Source organism: Apis dorsata, unplaced genomic scaffold, assembly GCF_000469605.1.
Source record: "Apis dorsata unplaced genomic scaffold, Apis dorsata 1.3 scaffold_20, whole genome shotgun sequence".
In the NCBI taxonomy this organism is placed as follows: Eukaryota; Metazoa; Arthropoda; class Insecta; order Hymenoptera; family Apidae; genus Apis; species Apis dorsata.
In genome coordinates this window covers 55653-80123 of record NW_006263322.1, presented here as the reverse complement: position 1 = coordinate 80123, position 24471 = coordinate 55653, and the positions used below count along the sequence as shown (strand labels likewise).

At 19.4% G+C, this 24471-nt stretch overlaps 1 protein-coding gene across 3 annotated transcripts; it reads left to right on the top strand.

Moving 5' to 3' along the window:
* Positions 1-315: 315 nt before the first annotated feature.
* LOC102673752 (acyl-CoA Delta(11) desaturase-like) lies at positions 316-19296 on the top strand. Of its 3 annotated transcripts, none has more exons than XM_006607890.2 (7): positions 316-484; positions 13049-13316; positions 15454-15584; positions 15900-16105; positions 16811-16993; positions 17706-17942; positions 18307-19296. In XM_006607890.2, the coding sequence occupies exons 2-7, from the start codon at positions 13061-13063 to the stop codon at positions 18425-18427; spliced, it is 1134 nt and encodes a 377-aa protein (XP_006607953.1). In that variant the 5' UTR covers positions 316-484; positions 13049-13060; the 3' UTR covers positions 18428-19296. The 3 variants fall into 3 exon arrangements, with proteins under 3 accessions (XP_006607953.1, XP_031365965.1, XP_006607954.1); XM_031510105.1 differs by having other exon boundaries at positions 363-511; positions 13051-13316; XM_006607891.2 differs by lacking the exon at positions 316-484 and adding an exon at positions 12271-12291 and having other exon boundaries at positions 13051-13316.
* The last annotated feature ends 5175 nt before the right edge of the window (positions 19297-24471 follow it).

Here is a 24471-nt window from a genome sequence, read left to right as displayed (position 1 = left end):
CCTTTGTTGTATAAAAATAAAAACATTTGAAAATCTGAGAATTTGAAATTTTAAAAATTTTGAAGTTTTCTCTATGACTTATCTCTACGACAAATGGATAGAATGAAATATTTTGCTTTCGTTTAAATAAAAAACGGAGAGAAAAACATCTTTATAATTGTAAAAAATAATAAAAATAACATCTTCAAAGGTTATTTTAATTATGAATATTAAGTAGCATTATTTCTAATGTTGTTATTCTTCTTGATGTTTTTCTCATTTTATTTCAATCCAGACCACTCGAACTAAAGAATCGCGTGGGGGATTTCGTCGACGCGGTTTTATGGGTCGTCGTAGAGTTGATAAGTAGTACATACGCTCTTGCATCTCCGTATTTCGTAGTGAACTCGCCATCAGGCCGGATCACATTTTCAGCCTAGAGAGTCATCTTAGAAAGACAGATTTTTTACGGAGCTCCGGTGATACGTGTCCAAAGGATCTATTATTAGGGCGAATACGATAACCAGTACCAGTAAGTTATTATATTTAGCTTGTGTTAATGTCGAAGAATGATAGTTTTTGATAAACAATAGATGAATGATTTCAAAGAAAGTTGTTTTTTTTTAAGTTGAATGGAAGAGGAATTTTTTGTTGGATGCGTTCGAAGTATGAATTATGGATTATCGTTGAAAAGTGAGAATAGGGAAGATTTTTATAAAAGAAGAATTTTATTTATTATCAAATTTATGAAGAATTTAGAGAAATTAGAGAAAAATTAATTTATTTATTGCAGATAAACAAGGAATTTTTTATTGGATATTGTTCGAAATGAATTATGGATTATTGTTAGAAAATTTAGGGAAAATTTTTGTGAACAATAATAATTTTTCATAATTAGTTAAATAATTAATGAATAAATTTTTGAAAAGTATTGATTTATTTGGAAATATAAGAAATTTTTAGATACATCCAAACTATATTAAACTATGTTGAAAGATGAAAATACAAAAGATTTTCATAAAAAAGAATTGAAGATATACTTCTTAAAGAGTCAAAGATATTAATAATTTGTATTAATATATACATATATATATATATATATATATTTTAATACAATGTATATATATATATATATTGTATTAAAATATTACAATTATATATATAATTATAATATAAAAAGTATATAAATATTTATTGATTTACCACGGTTGATAAGAATTAAAAAAAAAACAATTTTATTTTTATTTAAGGTTTTTGAATAAATCAAGTTTAAATATTTTTTAAATACAAGTAAATTTAATCCTCGATTACATTTACAAATTGTCCATATAAGGTTATTCTATGTGAGAAAATAAGTAAAATAAGAAATAAGAAAAGAAAATAATTTTTTTTTACAAAATCAAAATTGAAAATATATAATTAAGAAATAATCAATTGCTCATGTATTTAATCGATTTCCAAATTTGATTTTTGGAAAAATTAATTTTTAATTGCAAAAATGTTATATATTATATGTTTTATTTAATTTTATTTGTAAAATAATAATATTTGTAGATAATTTATTTGTATTTCATTAGAAATTAATTATCTACAATTGATGAATTTTTATAATTTATTTTATATATTTATATATATAACAATAATGAATAATTTATTACTGTGATTTTAATATGATTTTGTAATTTTTATATATATTATCTTTAAATGATAATTATTAATAAATATATATGTTAAATATCTTCTTTAATATATTTTCTTAAATATATTCTTTTTTTAATTATAGATTTTTTAAAATATATTTAAATTTTGATAAGATATTAGTGAAATAGAATTTTTATTCAATAAAGAATTTACTGGAGGTCAATAAAAAGTAAGAGAAATATATTTCTCTGAAAATAAATTTTCTTTTATTCAAAATTTCCATTGAATTAATATTAAAATTTATTGAAATTCAGAATATAGCCTTTAAGCAAATATTCCATTATCATTGATCTTGTCTTTGCAAAAAAAAAGTGCTGATAAAGTTTATATTTTTTTTCACTGATAATATATTTTTCACTGCGCAAAAATAGGTTTCAAATTTCATTAAATCAGCTTGCAATGTTATTTGTTTCTTGATGAGAAAAAGAAGAAAAAAAAAAAAAAAATTGATTACAGATAATCCTAGGGAAAAAAATTGGTTTCTATTCTTCTTTTATGTTTCTTATAATATTTTGAATTCATATAATATATTGTGAATAAATACATATTTTAATATTTTGAATTACAGAAAATTATACAAATTGCTAATATAAAACTTTTTTTTGTTAAATCACATTCAAAAATTTCACATTCAAATTCTAAAAATTTAATTTCTTTATATATAAACTTTTTATTATCTATTAATTCTGATAATTTTTAATTTTTGAAATTAATGGTAATTTTTTAAATTTTTTCAATTATAATAATTTCTAAAATTTTCAAAATTGAAATTTTCTATTTTTAAAATATATATTTTTTCCTCTTAAAAAGTTGGAAGTTTGAAAACAATTTCTTTTAATTTCTTAGAACTTATGAAATTATTTAAAATTTACATTATATTTATATATTACTTTAAAATTATAATTTATTTATTCAATATTACATCACTGATTAATTTACTTTCAATAATTATAATTTCCTTTTTTGCAAAAATTCTCTTAAAAATTCATTCAGTTTCGTTTCATAAAATACATATATAATTTATCAAAACAGATAAAATAATGAAAAAAAATGTCGTTCATCTTTTTTATATATCATCAAAGTAATCATTATTATATATTTGATTTTTCTTTTATTTTCTGTAGCAATTTGTATTGACCGTTCGAATAAATTTCAAGCATGCAAAAGCAAATGATTTCCCTTGAAATAGTACTTCATGGTTCGTTTTACTATATTGTCGATGGTAGTGACGTGCTATATGTTAAAACATTCCATTCACTTATTGTTTCGAGGTCTTGCGATCATCCATTTCGCGGTTTAGGTAAGAAATCTGGAAAATAAGTTTTTCTAACATGATAGCGAAAAAAAGAAGAAATTTGAATAAAAAAAAAAAAAAAAATAGGAAAAGAAATAATGTTTAAAAAAAGTTTACAAAAATTTGTATAAAATCGTTGATTTTTTGGAATAATTTTTTTATTAGAATTGCAGTTTTATTACATATTAATTCAAATTCAGAAAAACAATTTTATTTTTAAAAAAATATTCCTGATAGATGAGTGAATAGTTGGAGTCGCTTATCATTATTGATGATTTTTTTTGCATTTCTATTCTACGTTCTAAATAAATAAGATTATGATAATTAAAATTTTTTAATTATAATCAAAGACTTATAAATATAAAATAGATTGCTTCATTAAAATTTCAATATATAATTAATATAAGAATAATATTAAATAATGAAAATGAATTTTTTTATATAAATTATAAATTCATTTTTTCAATATCGATACAACCAGTATTGCATAGCTACAATTTTATAACTTGCTTATTGCAATTTTTGTAAAAATATTATGCGATATAATATTTTATAAATTATATAAATACGATATAAAAATGTTATGTCTATATAATATTAAACATTATATTATATTATACAAATATTTAACATTTATACAAATATTCGAAATTAAATTCTAAATTATCATATCATTTTTGTATAATATCATATCATTATGTATCATTTGAATAATAATCAAAGTTGAATAATATTATTGTTATTACATAATAATTTAATATTATCATGAATAATATAATTCATATAATTGAAATGTTTCTTCTTATAAAATGAACTCATAAATTAAAAAATTATGTAAATTATGTTATAAATTATGTAAATTATATCGGAAGATTGATTCCAGTTTCTTAAATATATTTTAAAAAAACTATAATTAACTATAATTTAAAAAAAAGAAGTAATGCATAATAATATATTAAAATTATAAATTTTCTTTATTTATTTTTTAAAATTAAATTTAAACTTTAATAGATCATCGATTTTCGATAACATATATGTATAATTTCAATGTTATATTCTTAAAAAAATTAGTTCAAATTCAAAGAGAAACAACTAACATCTTTTTTATCTCTTCTTTCGCCCGATTAAAATATCGAAATTTTTCCCTGAAATTTTCGATCATATATTTGTTTCGTTCTATGATATATAATTAATCTCTTTCTATTTGACATACTTTCTTAAGCGACTTTTCTGTTTACTAGAGTGGAATTGAATCACTTCGAAGATCCGCAATCCCGAAATAATATGGAAGCATAATCATTTGCAATTTTGATAGCGATTTAAAAACATATAAAGATTACGATTTTTCTATTTTTTTATTTTTTAATCTCGGGTTTTCTTTTCAAAATTTATATGATCCTCAATTTGATTAAATTTTTTTTTGATTTTTAATATGTACAGCTTCGATTATTTACTTATTTAATATTTACCAATACATAGTCAAATATTGAAAAAAATTAGGAGCTATTTAATTCCAAATTGTATTAAATTAAAATGTTCAAAGAAGCAGAGATATATGTTATGTATATAAATTTCTTCTAAGCCTCTAAATTCTTAAACATCATAAAATCAAGGAATCTAAACATAAAAAATCGTAAAAATCTTGTTAATATTGTACTTTTAATTGGATTTTTTCTTTGTTAATTGATTTTTAATATTTTCATCTTTATTTTTGAATAATTTTTTTAATAAATTTAATTCATTTACCATTGTATAGAAAATAATTATGATTTCTATTTATATTCTCAATTTTAAACAAAATAATTAATAAAGTACAAATATTATAATTATTCATTTTTAATGAATTATGCCATTCTTCTAAAAATTAAAAAAAAAAGATAAAATAACGAAGTAATTAAATTATTTATTTTTTAATAATGATAAATTTAATTTTCGTTTTTAATATAAATCTTTACAATAAGTTTTTTTTTAAAATATAGAAAATATTTGTTAAAAATATTATTTTGCGAAATAGTGTATATCTATTTTCGTCTATAGATAATTAAATATTAGATAGATAATGAGAACAATGATTAAATAAAAATAATTAAAATAATTAATAAAATAAAGATTTTATTAAATTAATGTATAAAAAAACAAAAATATTAAGTTTTCATATAATGGAAAAATTGGAAATGAATAAGTAAAATTAATAATCGATTTATTATCGATCAATTTATTATCGAAAAATTATCCGATTTTATTTTGTATTTTTATATTTTTATAGTATTATATTTATATTTTGATTAATATGTCTTTGATTTTTTAACAAATTTTTATAGAAAAAAAATAATAAATAGTTGTGAATAGTACGTGATGAAATAATATATAATGTAGAATATATAATATATAAAATAATATAGAAAAATAATTATTAATAATTAATCATTAACATAAAAAAAGAAAAGACTATTTATTTTTGATAATAATATAATAAATTATTAATTATTTTATAAATCAATCAATTAAATAATTACAATTTCGAAATAAATATAAAAATTGATTAAATAATATTCAAATACTATTTCACTGAAGATAACTAAAATTTATCAATTTTCTTTTTGAAATTTTTCATTTATCTTCGTTCAATCTCAAGAACGTTTCTTCAATCAGAAATAAAAACTTCGTCGCCTTACAAATTCTTTTTGTGCATCGTGAATTGTAGGAATTACACTCTCATCTAATGTAATTTAAATATCTAAGAATTGCGACAGAATAATGTAAGATCGTAAAAAGCAGCATTCGGAAGAGTTTCAAAAATCTTATTCGTTTCAATTTTGATTCAACGATCTCGTAAATGAAAGCATTGGTCACGAGATCATTCTAGGATTACTTCGATGATTTTCTAGAAATAGAAATTCGTGAAAATCGTGATGAATTCTATAGAAATTTTAAAAATTCGTAAATAACAAACTTAATTGAAAACGATAATATTAATTTAATAAAAAGAAATGTGACATGAAATAATTCTGATAATAATAAATAATGCTAAGAGATTTTGCATGTTCTTTTATTACGAGATATCTTATTAAAAGATTTATAGATTAAAAAATTATTTTCCGAGATATTACTAATGTTAGATGAGAATATAAATAAATAGAGAATTATTATATAAATTAATTTTTTTATGAAAAGAATATATAGTATAAGTTAATAAAAAGTGGAATAATTTTCAAAATAGAGTAAATTAATTTTTTAAAAATATCTTACTATTTCACTATTTTGTGAACATATTTTTCAAAAAAATATTATGAAGTTACATATATCATTTTATTTCGTGTAAATTTTCATTTCAATTCATATTTCTCACTGATGAATGATGAACTAAACGATAATTATATATGCGGTATTTATGATTAACTATGCAATTCATTTTATACAAATTATTAATTTACGTAGTCGATGATATTACAATTTTATTGCTTTGTAAGCGTGCTAACGTGCTAACATTCTTATATGAAAGAATTCGCATTTTTGCATTTTATTGCATTTTAAAATTGTCAAAGTTATTTGTGTTTCTCCATTTCTTCTTCAAATTCTAAAATTTTTTATATCGATTATTTATAAATATTTAAAAAATTTTTATCTGAAAATAAATTGATAATTATTTTTAATATAATTAATATATATATAATTAATTTTATTATATAACTTTATTATATATTTTGATAATTAATTGAATATAATTTTTTTAACATAAATTATTTTTATAATTAGAATTACTTTATTTATGAAAAAAGTTTGTAATTAGAAATAATTGAAATAAAAAGATAATGAAATATTTGAAATAAACTAAAATTATTTTTTATTTCAATAGTTATTGTCAAATATATCATTTGATTAAGATTATTATATTATAAGTTACATGTATATATAAAAATATACAGAAATATATACATAGAAATTTGTTTGATTTTATACGAGATTGAAGCATATTGAACTACGAAGCTTATTGATCTAGATTTCTCAATTGACTCTTCGATTGATTATAAGTAAGTTTCGCTTTATAGCTGACCTAAATTCTATTAAAATATATAAATATATTCGATACTCTCTAATATTGGTCTATATTTATTTTTTACATTAAAAATAATAATATATTAGATATTTTAAATTTTACTGATAAAAGTTTTTGTCAAAACACTTTCTATATTATATTGTTGGCTAATATTTGCAGTAGATTAATTTGGATAAATTAAATTCTTTTTAAAAATTTCTTTGTTTGAAATATTTTTTTCTTATGTACAAATATGAAATTTTTATATTTTCGGTTAATCTTCTCTATTTTTCAAAAATTTTTTTAAAGATTTCATCATTTTTTTTAACTTTTGAAAAGTTTTCCAAGAGGTCATTTCTAATTTATCAAAACCATTATTGAAAAATTTCAATATATATTTTATAAAGTTACAATAAATTTTACATAAAATTTATGGATGTTTTATGATCTTTCAAAAGATTTTTGAATAGTTTCCTTGAGATTTTTTAAAATTTTTCGAGAAAAAAAATTTCAAATTTATTCTATTTTTATTATAATTTCTAAAATACTTTCTATTTTCAAACGAATCTGCTTTAGTCAGACTATTATTAGACAGATTATTAGTTTTTCGTCTTTTAAGTACTAGTTCTTTCAAGTACTACTTTTATGAAATTCATATGTTAAAATAGATATAAGCACATTCTCAACACATACTACATTAAATGCCCTATACGTTCTTAAAGCCACTTTATATAATCTGTATACTTTGTAAATACTAAAAATGAATAATCATCTTTTGACGATAGCTTCTTATAAAGACAATGATCACTTCATACTTGAATAATACTTGAATTCTATAAAGTAAAATTAATCTCAATTGAGATTCATGAATATAGGTGTAAAAAATAATTCTGTCTAAAATAAAAAATTTATTTTCATTTTAATTTCTTTGGGAATTATATAATGCGAAGCGATTGAAAGTAATTAATTAATTACCAAAAAGCATTGTTTTAAAGTAATAATAAATTAATTCATAATTATATAATTGTTAACATAGTAATACATTTAATTATAATTCATTCATTACTCTAATTAAAAAAATGAAATTCTTGCATATAATAACTCAATAATTCGTAACATTTTATAATTCAAACTTATTGATAATTCTATGATATCCATTTTTTCTTTATAAGATACAATCAACTTCTTTTAATATCAAAATCGAATGAATTTATTATTAATGTTTATATTTTATTCCATTTTTATCTTCTATCCATTGTTATGTCATATTTGAATTTCAATACAGATTTTAATCATTACTACATTTAATTATCTTATTTTCAAATATTGTTTTATTTTATAATAAATTTCTCAGTAATAAAATTATAATTTATTTGTTTATTCTCCAAGATTTTAAAATCTTTAAAATAATCTTTATTTTTTTCGATATTAAGATTAAAAAAAAATCTATAACTGAGAATTAGTTTTCCTTGGATTTCAAAGTAGATACCTATCTTTTTTTCGAATTCTTGAAATTCCTATCATGCTCTCAGCATGAAAATTAAAAGTCCATATAAGGTATATATATATATATTTTTTAATATTGTTAAATGATATCAAAATCAGCAATCTCTTCTACAAAATCTACAGATCTCAAAAGATCTCATAACAAGTTTTAAACGGCACGTGATCTACAATGATCTCGATTCCATTCGCTTTCTCATCGAAAGCGTACTTTCTTGTAATATGTTATCATCGAGACGTTAAGAACGAAATGATAATTTTGGTCAAAGTAGACACGTGAAAAAGCAAGAGATGGAGGAGATTCTCCGGGACCAATTGGTAATGACCTCAAACGCGCCATTGACCTCCTTTACGGAGAACCTGTTCTTCGAGTACAAAACTTCATTTCTTTCCTTTCTCGTTTCTCCTCTCCTCATCCTACTGATCTTTCCTCGTCACTTGCCGCCTTTCTCCGTGGATATTCTCTTATGAATACCTACGCAGCATGTACCGTTTTGATCGTGGAGCACTTTTACTAAGACGATCTTCCGTGCGACTTGGTTTTGAACAGGATCTTTAACTTTTACATTTGTGATCAATCATGAACTTATGGTTTCTTCGAATCTCTTTATTTTTAATATTTTATTTTCTTTTTTTATTTTATAGAATTGATCGATAAGATGTTTTGGATTTTCTATTAAGTTTTTCGAGCTTTGGATCGAATGTATTAAAAAGTTGAAAAGAGAGAAATTGTTTCTTTTTAAAATAATATTTAAAAAAAAAATTTTTGAATCTTTTTTTCAAAAAATTAATGAATAAATTTAGATTTTCAAATTGAATTTAGATTTCTAATCGTGTCGAAAAATTAATTAGAATTTGAAAAAGAAATATTTAAAAAAGTTTTAAGTTTTTTTTTAATCTAAATTTTTTTCTTAATTTTTAAGAGTTTTTTTTTTGCTACATTTGTTGCATTTTTTCAATCAACAATTATAGTAATATAGTATTGTAAATGAATCTTTTTTTACTTATTTTAATAATTTAATAACTAAAGATCAATAAGATCAGTAAGATGAAACTTTGAGAAAAAAATTCTTTTTTCTTTTTAAAATTAATATTTTAGAATATTAATTTTAAATTAACTATGATAGATTCAATAGTTCAATGTTAAATTCAATAAATTCAATATTAAATTGTTAGAAAAATTTTTTTTATTCGTTTTATAAGTATTTTTAAAGATATTTTTATTCGGATTTTTTTCTCATTCTTATTTTGTGCATGATAAAAAAGATAAAATTGTAGTAATCAATGAAGAAATCTGATATTGAATTGTACAATTTATAAGTTAATTGACAAATGTATTCTATCATAATATGAAGATGGAAACAATTGATTATTAATAATTAAAAGAAAATATCAAAAAAGAAATTATTAAATATTGCTTAATTTATTAGTAAATCATTTATCTATTAATTAAATTAGATAATTTAATTCTTTTACTGCTAACTAGTTTATATGTCGATTTGTTTGTTTGTTCTGACTCTCTCTTGAAAACATATTAAATCGATATTTTTCGCAATATATCACATATTTAAATTAGCAATAAAAGATTTAATTTACAATTGTTAAATCAAAAAATTCATTAATATAATAATAGATATAAATATCTAATAAATTTAAAGAATTTATTAATCTAACTATAAATAAATATTAAATAAAAATATTTAATTATACAAATAAATTACTAAATTTATTTTATTTTAATATTGATTTAAAAATACTGCGATAATATTGATTATGAATGTAAAAACATTTTAATTTTTTTTCATAATTATGAAATATTTTTAAATACACGAATTATTTTAGTTTGTCGAATTTATTTGTATTTTAATCACAAATCAATAAAAAAGTAAATTTAGAATATGTAAATACGGTATTCATTTATAATTATCATTGTATTACATTACAAATTGTGAGATAACAAAGTTGCACAATAAAAATGATCGTTATAAATCATTCTTTTTGATTATCCTTGGGTTTTAATTTTTATATACATGAAGATCAAGTTTTATTCATTTTGATAATTTTATTTTATTTTCTAATATATTGGGACTTTCCAAATAATTTGTTTTAACAATTTTATTAAAAAAAAATAATAAATTTAATTAAAACATTTCATTACAAAATTTCAATTAAAACAAAAACTAATAGACTTTTATTTCTTATTTATTTCTTTTTCTTTAATAAAAGTATTTTTTAAATTATGTAACATGTTATTCTATTTATAAAAAAATAAATTATTATTATTTATTTAAATTAAATCTTAAAACTTAATAAACATTCGTATGTTCACTCATAATATATTCTTTCATCTATACACATACATACGTACTTGATAAAAAAAATAAAAAGTATTCAATTTTTTTAACTTTGACTTATTTTCATATTGCTAATTATTTAATTAAAAATCATTTGTAAAAATCGATGTATAATTAAAAAATTTTCAATTTCAACTTTTCTCAAAATAAATCTTGAAATATTATAATTAAAACTTTTATTCATTTAAAATAGATTTTTTTTTATAGAATTATTAAGTTATTCATTAACTTCTGCGAATCGTAATGTTGTTCAAACGTATTGTCGTAACGTTGTCAAAAATTGTAAATAACAATATTGTAATGACGATTATTCTAAATTTATATTTTACGCCAATTTTTTTTTTCTTTCAAAAATTAATAATTATTATATTATTAAATTGATCATTTTGTTGGTTTTATTTTTATTTTTCAAATCTTGTACTTTATTTTGTCTATTACAATAGGATATGAAAAAATAATATTTCAAAATTCATGATGAAATGAAAAATTGGATCGATAACTATTTTACCTTAGTTTTGAAATTCAATTTTTCTTGAATATAAACTGATAAAACTTATAATCATTGAATAATAATATTTAATAATATAATAATATTTTTTAAAATATATATGTCTTATATCAAAAACAAAACAAATTTTTAATATTATCACACATTTCTAACTTGTTTAAACTTATTCAATTTATTAACATAATTTTATTACTAATTTTTCCACAATCATCAAACTCAATTCTTAAAAGATTTGCATATAATGAATAATATTATGAATTAAGTGTAGATCTCATTAGAGAACATAGATATATTGTCAATATTGATAAATATCGGTAATATTATTAATGGTATGCCTTTTAAAACATTAGAAAATTTAATGTTAATACAACCCATTCTTTACTTTCACTTTCAAAGAAAATAATAAAAGTCTTTGTCATGCATAGTACGTGTCTCTAATATTATTTAACGAAAATACTAACACACACATTTTTTTATCTGGCGAACACAATGCGGTGCGAACTTTCACGCGTTTAAAAACGTGTCGCAAGTGGAACGAGACTAGTGATTTTGCATTTTTTGAAAGTATTTATTACTAGGTCACTGGGTCCCGATCATGAAGATATTTTAACGCAAGCAATTGTTGCCTTTCACGGCGAGCGTTTCCAACGATACATGTCATATATCGATACCTGTAAACATTTAATGTTAAAGGATCTTCTAATATATATTGTAATCGATATCGAATCGATTTAAATTTTTTATTTTCCCATGTATACGCTCAATCTTTCTTGTAATTGCCTTTCATTGATTTGAAACATTACTTATAGATTGACAGAGAAAATATATAAGTTTTCTGAATATATAAGTTTACTGAAGTTTACAATGTTCCAAATACATTGATTTCTTCTTCATTAATGATGCATTTTATCTGAATATAGGTTTATCTAATTGTAAGTTTAAATGTTTATATAAACTATTTTTTTAGGAAAGAATTTAAATTACTTTCTAAGTTTAATTGATAACAAATTATTAATGAGATTTTTAATGTTAATATCTTATCTTATAAAATTCATAATAAAGAATCACAATGAATATATTGACATATAAAGTTTTGAAAATCTTGAGAATGTCGAAATTTGAGTAATATAGAAATTTGAAAAGCTTAGGAATATTGAAATTTTGAAATTTGAAGATTTTAGAAATATTAAAATTTTGGAAAATGTAGAAAATTAAAAATTTCAATCTTATCTAATACAAGTTAGATTTTTGAGGCATTGATATTTCTAAAATATTTTTAATAGAATTGAAAATTGTAATGTTTTTGTATTATATATATATATATAAAATTTTAAATATATAATATAATATATATGTATAATATATATTATACATATATATATTTTTCATTATTCATATTTTTAATTATGTTATATTACATGACAAAAATATAATATATTTATGTTATAATGTAATCATGTAATGTAATATTTTTATCATGTAATGTTATCCAAATCAGTCTTCAATTCTTCAATAAAAATATATAGCTTGTTACATAGCTTGAAATGTAAAATTTTCTTTTTATTTCTCAATAGAAAGTTAAATTAAATTTTTCAATTAATGATAGTATATAATATATATTAAATATATATAATATATATTAAATATTTTATATGAACGAATATTTCTGTTTTAGATTGTTCAAAATGGCGCCAAATCTATTCGGTTCATCAGCGACATTATATTTGGAGGCATCACAACAGGATGTTCATCAAGAAAAATCGACGATAGAAAAAGAAAATAATCAGAAATTAGTTCAGAAGTCATTGAGTTCCAAATCGAAATATAAATGGAAAATCGTTTGGAGAAATGTGATTGCGTTTATTTATTTTCATCTTGGAGGTCTATATGGATTCTATCTTTGGGGTAATGGAAGCACAAAAGCATATACAATTTTATGGAGTAAGTATAAATATTTTAATTTATTCTATGAAAATTATTGAGTAATATTTCATGAAAGTGTAATATAACTTTGATTTTTTTAAAAAAATATTTTAAAGATTTAAAAAAAAAATTTTCTATTCTAAAATTACTTTTCTAAAATTAATGAATCACTTAAATTATAATAACGATTTCCAATCTATAAAAATTATTGAAAAAAATAATGTAATAAATATTTATTATAAAACAATTAATATTTATAGAATCATAGAATATTTTAAAAAATTAAAAAAAAATTGATGATTCATATAAAAAAAATTGGCAATTTATTTGAAATAATATTCAATAATTATCTATTTATTAAGAAATAATGTATAATTGAAAAAATTATTTCGCATAAAATAGTATAATAAATATCCATAAAAAACATTTAATATTTATCAGAGAAATCAGACAAAAATTTCAAAAAAAAACATATTCAAAAACATTTTGTTAGATTAAAATGCGTGTCATATTGATTATGTATATATTGATTATTATTTATGAAATATTTCCAAACAATTATATATTCCCATATTTCCTTTTTTTTTCTTTCTTGGCTTTTTGAAATTGATAATAATTATTAATGAGAACGTGTAATTAAAAATCATAATATAGAAATTATTCAATATAAAAAAAATCTTAAATTTTTATTGAATTATTATTATGATTTTAAAAGAAACATTCACTATTGATCATCGCATTTTATTTTCCATTTTTGAAAAATATAAACACAATGAAGAAAAATATAAAATCAAGAAGCGAGAAAAATTTCTAATACACACTCACTTTCTTGTTGATAGAAATTGATGAGATGAAAGCGTACGTAACGCATATTACGATTTACACGATAGGCAAACATTCTAATCTTTAATTTTTTTACTAATAAAATAGAACAAATTAGAAATTTGTTGATAGAATATTGCAAATTTTTTAAAAATTCACTTAATTACAAAATTTTGGAGCAATAGTTTTATTATTATTAATAGTTATATTATTATTATATAGAATATTATTAAATTATATTGTAAAATTATATATTGTAGAATATTATTAATACTTAGAATGTAACGATAATATTTTTTTTATTTAAGAATTTTAATAAAGAATGAGCACATATGTATCAATTTCTTTGTTTATATTGTTATTTCATTCATTCTATATCTACAATATTATCGTACATATTTTAAATAATAAATATATTTAAAAGTAATATTATTTTCTATCACATTCCTAAATATAAAATTTATTCAATTTTCTCTTTTTTAAACTTATAAAAATATAATATATGCTTGTTTTTTTGCTAAACTCCTTATTATTAATGTATCATTATCATCCGTATTGAATATTGTTTTTATTTTATTAAAAATAAATCTATATAATATGTAATTTTCTTTTATAAGAAATATATTTTTAAAACTATTATTTAATTCCAAGTTCTTTTAAATACATTGTATTTTAATGAAAAAAATTTAATCAAATTATTTATTAATTTACAATAATTTCATTATGTCTGAAGAAACCGTACGTTTTTTTTTTATTTTTTTATTTTTGAGTCAGATCTCAAAAGAAGTTATATAGCTGCAATGTTGATAAAATGTTGCGCAATTTTTCTTGAATATAAAAAACATCCAGATATAGAAATCGATAAAAGATAAATAAAATAAAGTTGAAAATGGAATTAATTAATTAAATAAATTAAATTAGAATTGCAAAATAAAATAGAATGATAACAAAAATAAATAAGAATATACATAGAAATAGATACATGTTTCGAGATAAATATTTAATCTAACAAAAATCATCTAATAAAAAACAAAATAAAGTAAATCAGATAAAGTAAATAACATATTGAAAATGTAGAATAAATTATAACGAAGATAAATAATATCGAAAAGAAATTAAACTATAATTGAGAAACATTCTATAACGGTAAAATTAAAATAAATTGAAATAGAATTTATTAGAATGAAAGGATTTGCTAACACATTATGCGACACTAAATGTAAAATAAGAACAAATATATTATATATTATTTAGTTAAAATAATAGAAAAATTAAGAAAACTGTAAAAAAATTTTAATGAAATAAAATATTATAAATTAATTGATAATTTCAGCAATTTTAGTGACATTTTGTATTGCGATGGGCATCACAGCTGGTGCCCATAGATTATGGTCACATAGAGCTTACAAAGCAAAGTGGCCCTTACGTTTCGTGCTGATGCTTCTTCAAACAACCGCCTTTCAGGTAAATTTCTATTTTTTTCTTTTCTCTCTTTGTAATTTATTATCATGTTTGTACAAAAAAATATTGAAATTCGAAAAATATATTATATTTTAAAATTAATATTATCTATTAATTACTCTTTTCTTTTTTAATTTTTCACTAATTCTTCATAAACTCTCAATTGAAATTCGAAAAAAATAATTAATTCGAAATAATTAATTATAATAGTTGGTATTCAGATTCTTTTATGTATCATTTCCTCTTCAAACTTTTAAAATTTTTTTAAATAATATTGTTAGAAATCAGAATATTTCAAATTTCGATCTTACTTTGCAGAATCATATTTACGAATGGGTGAGAGACCATAGAGTTCATCATAAATTCACAGATACTGATGCAGATCCGCATAACGCACAACGAGGATTTTTCTTCTCGCATATGGGTTGGTTGTTAGTCCGAAAGCATCCAGATGTATTTAAAAAAGGTGCTACTGTTGATTTGAGCGATCTGGAAAAAGATCCTATTGTTGTCTGGCAAAGAAGGTAATTTTGGTTTTTATCTCAATATTTTAATTTTTTTTAATAAGTGAATTTAATTTAATTTCAAATGAAATGTATAACAGAAAACTTTGCTAACTTAAATTAAGTTTATTTATAAAATTGATTAAAATTTTTGTGAAAAAAATTATATTAATATTGTATTTTGTATTTGAAGTAAAAGTACTTAAAAAAATCTAATGAAAATTATAAATAAATTTATTCTATAATTTTGCAATAAAAATTCCATATCTTTATATTTTCTTTAATGATTTTCTTTAATGAAATCACAAATAATAAATATAAAAATAATTTAATTTTTAAATATCTAATTTTAATTATCTAAAATAAAAAATATAAATATAAATTTAAAATATAAGTTAAAATATAAAATAAAATAAATTGGGTAAATATTTATTTTGATTATTTAATATTATTTTAATAATATTTGATTATTATATATTATTTATTTTGTATAAATATTTATTTTAATAATAATCAATATTGATATTGATATAAATATAAATTACATTAAATTATAAAAAAACAAGATTTATTAAGTTCGTAAGTTAGCAATGATTAAAGAATACAAACAACCGTGAATATTATATAACAAAATATTTTCTGAATTGAATGTTGCTCATATGACAATAACCTGAATGAAAGCTGTTTATCCCTTTCAATACAAATTTTCTCTTTAATGTTTTTTAGATTGTATATCGTATTAATGCCACTGTTATGCTTTGTGGTCCCTGTGTGGATACCTTATTATTTCTGGAATGAAAAATTTATTAATGCTTGGTATAGCAATCTAGCAAGATATGTTTTTTCCTTGAACGCAACGTGGTTGGTGAATTCTGCTGCTCATATGTGGGGCATGAGACCTTATGATAAGTAAGAAATTAGTTTATTTAAATTTTTTTAGAAATATACAATTATATCATAATATTTATTTTTTTAATTAAAATAATAGTTACATACATGCTTTATTGTTCATAATTTTTTTTCAAAGTTGCAATGTTATACTATAATATAATGTATTTTAAATTTATTTGATATATAAAAATTACTTTTTATGATATATAAAAATAACTTTTCATTGTTTCCAATTTTTTTAGAGATTGCAGTTGAATTTTCTTTTTTTTTTTTTAATGATATTAAATTGAGACGACTTTTTTATTCTTTATTTCCGTTAAAAGTTATAAATATTAATATTAAATTATAATATTAAATTGCATTTTATAAAATTACAAAAATGTCGTTTCTTTGTTGTTTTTTATTTTCTTTAGAAATTATAATAAATTATAATCATAAATAATTGTATTTTCTAATTTTCAATAAATAAATATAAAATATTTTGTTTATTGTTTACAATTTTTTTAAAAAATTATAGTATAATGCATTAAAAGAAGAAAGAGGATATAAATATAAATTTTAATTTAATATTATATTTTATTATAATTAAAATTATAATAATTGAAATTATTATAAATTAATTTTTTATTTTCAATTTTTTTAAAAAGACACATAGTTTCATATAAATAATTTTTAGAAAAAATTCATTAAATAAAAAATAGAATTTCATAAATTTCATGTAAATTTTCAGAAATATTGGCCCAACGGAAAATCTAACTGTATCTATACTTGGATGTGGTGAGGGATGGCATAATTACCATCATGTATTTCCATGGGATTACAAAGCCGGTGAATTTGGCAATTACAACACTAACTTTTCCACTGCATTCATTGATTTTTGTGCTCGATTGGGATTGGCATACGACATGAAAACTGTTCCTGTCGAAGTGATTAAAAAACGAGCCGCTAGAACTGGAGATGGATCAAGGTATCGATATAATAATATTACTATTAATATACATTAAATCAATAAGTAAAGATATATTAATTTGACGAAAGATTTTTATTGATTTTTGTAATATATCTTTTAAAATACGTATGGTTGCAGAAACTATGAAAAATCCTTCATTGTTTATTGAAAAAAAACATGGAAATCTAGAATTAGAAGGAATATAAATATGGAAATAAGAGTTGAAAAAAATATAAAAAAATAAACATTTTAAATATCTAAAATTAAAAAATAGGAAACAATTATTCATTTATTTGATCAAATAAATTGCTTATTTTGTCAATATTTATAAAATGAATTTTATTATTTATAGAATATTCATATTTAAAATTTTAATTTCTAGATATGATAAAAACGAAGCTATTTATCATCACAATCACGAGGATATGAAATGGGGTTGGGGCGATATAGATATGAAACCAGAGGAAATCCAGGAAGTCAATATTTACAACAAAGGCGATTAATCGATCGCTTGATAAGTAGCAGAAATGACTGGTCGATAGTGCACGGATAATCACTAATTGGAAAACAATTAATCATTCATTACGTCAATTATTGTTTATTATAAAAATTATTAGCAATTTGTTATTATGTTATCTCCGTGAAGGGTCGATTGCTTGGTTGATAATCTGATTAATATAATTTTGATTATCTGTTAAAACTTATTAAACTAAACAAAATAAACACAAAACGATTTGATTCGAATGATTTACGGTAAGATGATTTTTTATTTTCATTGAAATCTTTATGAAAAAAAGGAAAGATAAAAAAAATCAAAAGAAAAAAATGAATAAGAGAAATAAAAAATTTTTTATGCAGGTAATCGACTTTTCACTTGAGAATTTAAATTAAATTCGTGATCTTTCGATGCAGTTATTCGAAATGTCACGATCTTTTCATTTTTTTTCTGGATTGATTAATCCGGAGAATTGGGTATATGGTAATTAATTGATTAATTTTATTAATTCTACGTTATACTGAATGTGATGGTAATGTATTTATTTTGAGTAACGTAGATTTATCGTAACCAAAGCTATTAAAGGAATTATATAGTATAATCATTGATCAACTTGTTATAGGTACACGGAAAAATATACGCGCTAAATATTGATTCCTAATTATTAAAATAATTATTATTCCACAATTATTAAAGTTTAGGATCTTTCGTGAGATATCATGGGATCGTAGGATCGATAAAATATATTAAAATCAGGATTGCCAAGTAAAATTTGACTATTGAAAGATTTAGAAAGAGTAATAGTATTAATGAACTTAGCAGAATATTTTATTTGTGTTATACTTCTAGAAGGAGTAAAAACTTATCCAAACAATAGATACAATAAAATATCCTTTTTCTTCTATTTTTGAAATCCATTATTAATTAATAATAAAATATTAATAAATATTTCTTATTTTTCTGGTAACAATCCTGATTAAAATGTTACATATAAAATATTTTGTTATATTTTATATACATATTAAATGTTAAATATAATAAAAATAATATATTTATAATATTAATTATTAATAATAATGCAAAAAATATGTGTTTTAATTGATACGTTTTTTCGCTATAATATAAATTTTTATATAAATTTCTTAATTGATACTTTTTGGTTTCATATTTTTGACAATTTTATTTTCTAAAGAAAAAAATTCTATATTATATTTTTAAATAAATAAATTTTTTTAAAGGAAATTATCAAACCATTAAGAGATAACATTCTCATTCAAAATCAATGAAAATAATTATTAAACTTTATGATTTTAATGATTATAACTTCCTTGATAAATTTATTATGTAACATTCTATTTTATCATGCAATAATTAAATAGATAGTTCTTGATTGGACGATGATACTTTCTATTTGTATATTATTATTATTATAAATAATATATTTATGAATAATTATGAATAATATAGTATCTATATTATAAACATGTGTGTATTCTATACATAATATATGTCATTTGAGAAATACAATTGGTTATATATTAATTTATATCATAAGATTCGTTATTTAATACAATAATCGATATATTTTCAAGAATCGAAATAATTTAATAAAAATTATTATTTGTAATAATCAAGTATTCTTAAAATCAAGTATAGTTTTTTAAAAACTATAAGATTTGTATATTTGAATTTAGAAATACAATTCTTAATTATTTCTCAAGAATACTTACTCTCATATACAGAAATAGAAAATTATTTTCATGAGAATTGAATAATATTAAAATTCAAATGATCTTAAAAATTTAAATTTTTCTAATTATAAAATTATAAAATATATATTGCCAAGTAATACATTTATTATATTCTTAGAATTGTATTTGATAATTCTAGAATGAATATTGAAAATTATTAATAATTATTCTCAAGGATCACTTTTAGCAGTGTTTCTAAAAATCACGCACAACATGTATTTAAAACATGACATTTAAAAAATAATGTAAACGCTCTAAATAATATTCTACATGTACAATTTTATTAATAATCTATATAATATTTTAGAAGCATAATTTTCATTCAATAGTCAAAAATAAGTTTTCAAAAAAATTTTAAATCTTGCCAAGTATTTCATCATATACATATTATTTTAACAACTTGCATTTATGATTTTACATGAATAAAAATTAATCATTCCACGATCCTAGATATTAGCAACAGTTTAATGATCAATCTTATTGTTAGATAGAATAAAATGATTCGGCTTTGATTCGTTCGTTAGTCTTCCGTGAAATATTTATGAAAAAATCGGATCCGAGTCGTTTCATTATATGGCAAATGTCAATTAAACAAAATATATAATTGTAATTTATAATTATATATTAATCGGCGATGTGAAAAATCATCATGATTGTGAATTATCTTATAAAATCATGTAAGGAGATATTTGATAGTCGTTTTTTGAGAAAACGATAAATATCCATGATCAGTACACAATCTGACAAATTAATTTGTCTCGAGAATCCATATTTTGTTAGAAATTAACTTTTTGCACAAATCCATGACATAAAATTTGTTTAACGAATATAAAATATATAATATGAATTGACGATGAAAAGGATTTGATGATTGTGAAAAGAAGTTGAAGATTTTTTAACAGAATGAAAATTTAAAAAAAGTTATATATATATATCTATAACTTTCAAATTTAATTTGGAGTAAAATAAGAAAATTTAATTTAGTTATAAATATAATATATTCTATATTTAATTAGAAATTATATAATAATTTAAAAATTTGAAGTTTAATTTATAATTTAAGAATTAAATAATTTATGAATAAAAATTAAATAATTACTAAGAATTGATTTACAAAGTTGATTGCAAATAAATATATCTTAATGATTGCTTTTTCTGATTTTATAATACGAATCTCTATTTTTTGATTTCATATTTAAAATTATTTATATTTCTTTAATATTGATTTTTTGTCTTCGCATAATAATTTTTAATCTTTAAGAGAGATGTGCATAATTTTTCTTCGTTCAACAAGTATTATTTATTTATTATCAAGAATATGAAAATTTTTTGTTTGTTCGCTTTAATGTATAATGTAAACATTATTTTAATTGTTAAAATAAATATTATTAAAGAAAAAAAACATATAAAAAACATACAAATTGTTCTTTCCAAAATCTGTTACGATTTAATTTAATTTATTGCAATATAAGTCTCGAATCATTCTCATTCACATAAAATATGGATTCTTACGACAAAGAATTTATCTTTTTATCGCAAAAATAATACATGACTATATATAATACATTATTATTTAACTGTTAATTTTGTAATCATTCCTGGATATTCTAATTAAACTTCCATTGAAAATGTAAAACAAATGTATATATTTATTCGTGTAGAAAAGAAAACTTATTTGAAATTCTTAAATATTGCAACAACTTGTAAAAGTATATATGGGCAATGCTGAAAATCGTTTTTTATATATAAAAAGCATATTTATATTATAGAGGGTGATATTTATGCTTGATTATTTAAATATTACTTAAAAAAAAAAAGACAAAAAAATTTTTATGTGTTTTTTCTTTAATACCCATTATATGATATAATAAAACTTTAAATTATATATTTTTTTTTAAATTGCTAAATAATCTAATATTCATTCTTTTTAATTCGAATAATTGTCAAATAATAACATATTGTAAAATAACTTTTTTCATAGAAAAAAATATGAGAAAAGTTATTGAATTTTTTATTCAAAAATCTAATTTAAAAAAAAATAGGAACGTACATTATTACATTATTTGAATCACTTTTATATTTTATTGAGTTATATAATAAATATAAATTTTTTGAAAAAATATTTAAGAGAATAGATTAATAGAAAATTAATTTAAAGAGAGAAAAATACTAAAAATAAACTTAAACTTAAAAATCTCAAAAAGAAAAAGAATTTCTATAGATTTTAAGCAAAAATAAATGAATATCATGTAACATTGAATTAATAAAAATAAAATGTGGAAGAAAAAACATAAATTTTAAAAGATAAATAAAATATAAAAAATGTAAACATATATAATTAATGACGAAAAAAAAATACCGTAATTTTAATTGTTTATGTAAGTTTTGAACAATATTAATAATATTTGATATATTTATATTTATAGCTGATACTTGTGATTTTACACATTACATATTTTTTTATCATCATGAAAAAAATTCAGAAAAAAGATTAAGATTAGATTTTAATTCCATTCTTATAATTCTATTTGATCATCTAATTTATTATTTCAGTATTTAAATCAAATTATTTGTTAGTCACTTTTATTTCAAATTTTTTGCCTTTTATATTGATTTGCAAGTATAATGATTTGTCATATATTATGACAAAAAATCTATCTTTAATATAATTTTCATGCAATTTTTATTTTTATTTTTTTTTGTGAATTAATTAGTTTCAATAATAAGATTAAAAAGATATATATAGATAGTATGTAGATGTTTATATAGAAGAAAATTAAAAATTAAAAACGGAAATAATGACTCTGATGATATTATTTTTTAACAAGAATATGATGAAAATTTGACTTAGAAAAGATTTTAAATTAAAGAAACAGAAAATTGAGAAATTGTTTTTTAAAAATTTATTTAATAATTTTTGCTTATAGTCAATTTTATTATATTAGTGAAAAATTATAAATACATATGAAAATATAAGAGAAATCTTATATTTAATTATTAATAAAAAAAATTTATTAAAGGTTAAATTTAATTTAAATTTAATTTAAATAATTAAAAAAAAAATATTACTAAATATCAACATAAGAAAGTTAAGTACTTATTTTCAAAAGTTGTAATAATTTAGAATATTTCTAACTTGTATAAAAAAAATTTTCTATTAATTCTCTATTATTAAAATATTAATTTCTATTCATAGTAGAAAAAGATACATTAAACAATTATTCGAGAAAAAATTAAATATTTAAATTTAAATAATCTTTATTTATATTTTTTAATAGACTACATGTTGAATTAATTCATAAAATATTTAACATAAACAAACATTTAATTATTAAAGCAAAATATTTGATTTATTATATTACGTTTATTACATAAAATTCATTTAATTAATTCATAGTATCATCATTCCAAACATAAATTTCTTAAACAATTGCGAATACATGCGTTACTGGTTTACTTAATGTAATTTGTAATTGTAATTCGATCAGGTATTCATATTGATTTTAATTAAGAACAAGTTTTGCCTTCTTGGGAGTTGTTTCAGTCTTCATTTAATAAGCAAATAAATGAAAGCGCAGAAATTGATTTTTCTGAGTTTTATTTAAACATATAAAAGCATTTGAACATTGAGTAATTTCTGTGATCATTATCGAAAAGACATTTACGGAAAATGAAAAGATATTCAAAGGTAAATGAAAAATTTAATTGCTTAATAGTCAATAATTTAATTGTGATTTAATTGCAGGAGAATAAGTGAATGAAAATTCATTATTTTCTTAATAATATATAATTTAATTCGGCAAACATATTAAAGATGTTTTTTATTATTTACCATTGGATATAAATTATCGGAAATTTAATATATTTTTTTTTTAAATTTATCATTAGTATATAGTATATAGAATATATACAAAAATAATTTCGAAAATTAATGTAAAGTATTTTTAATAAAAATAAAAAAAATTAGTCAATAATTATATAGTTTGAAATTAATAATTAAAAATACTTGAAATTAAAACATTAAATGAACCATAATAAGAAATCAACATTCGAATTTCAAATGATGTTTTTGAATTAGTAAAGAAATTGTTCATTTTAAGAAAGAGCAACGTTTATAAAATAAATTTCATACAATGAAATTCTATACTCTTCAAACTTTTCAAATTCGATCTTCATATTTGTTACATCAAATATAATTTCTCTAGCAATCAATCATATATCGATTCATTGAAAGATTATTGATTTTTAAACATTTTTATGTGTAAGTATTTATATACCCCGATAAATTGCATTTATATAA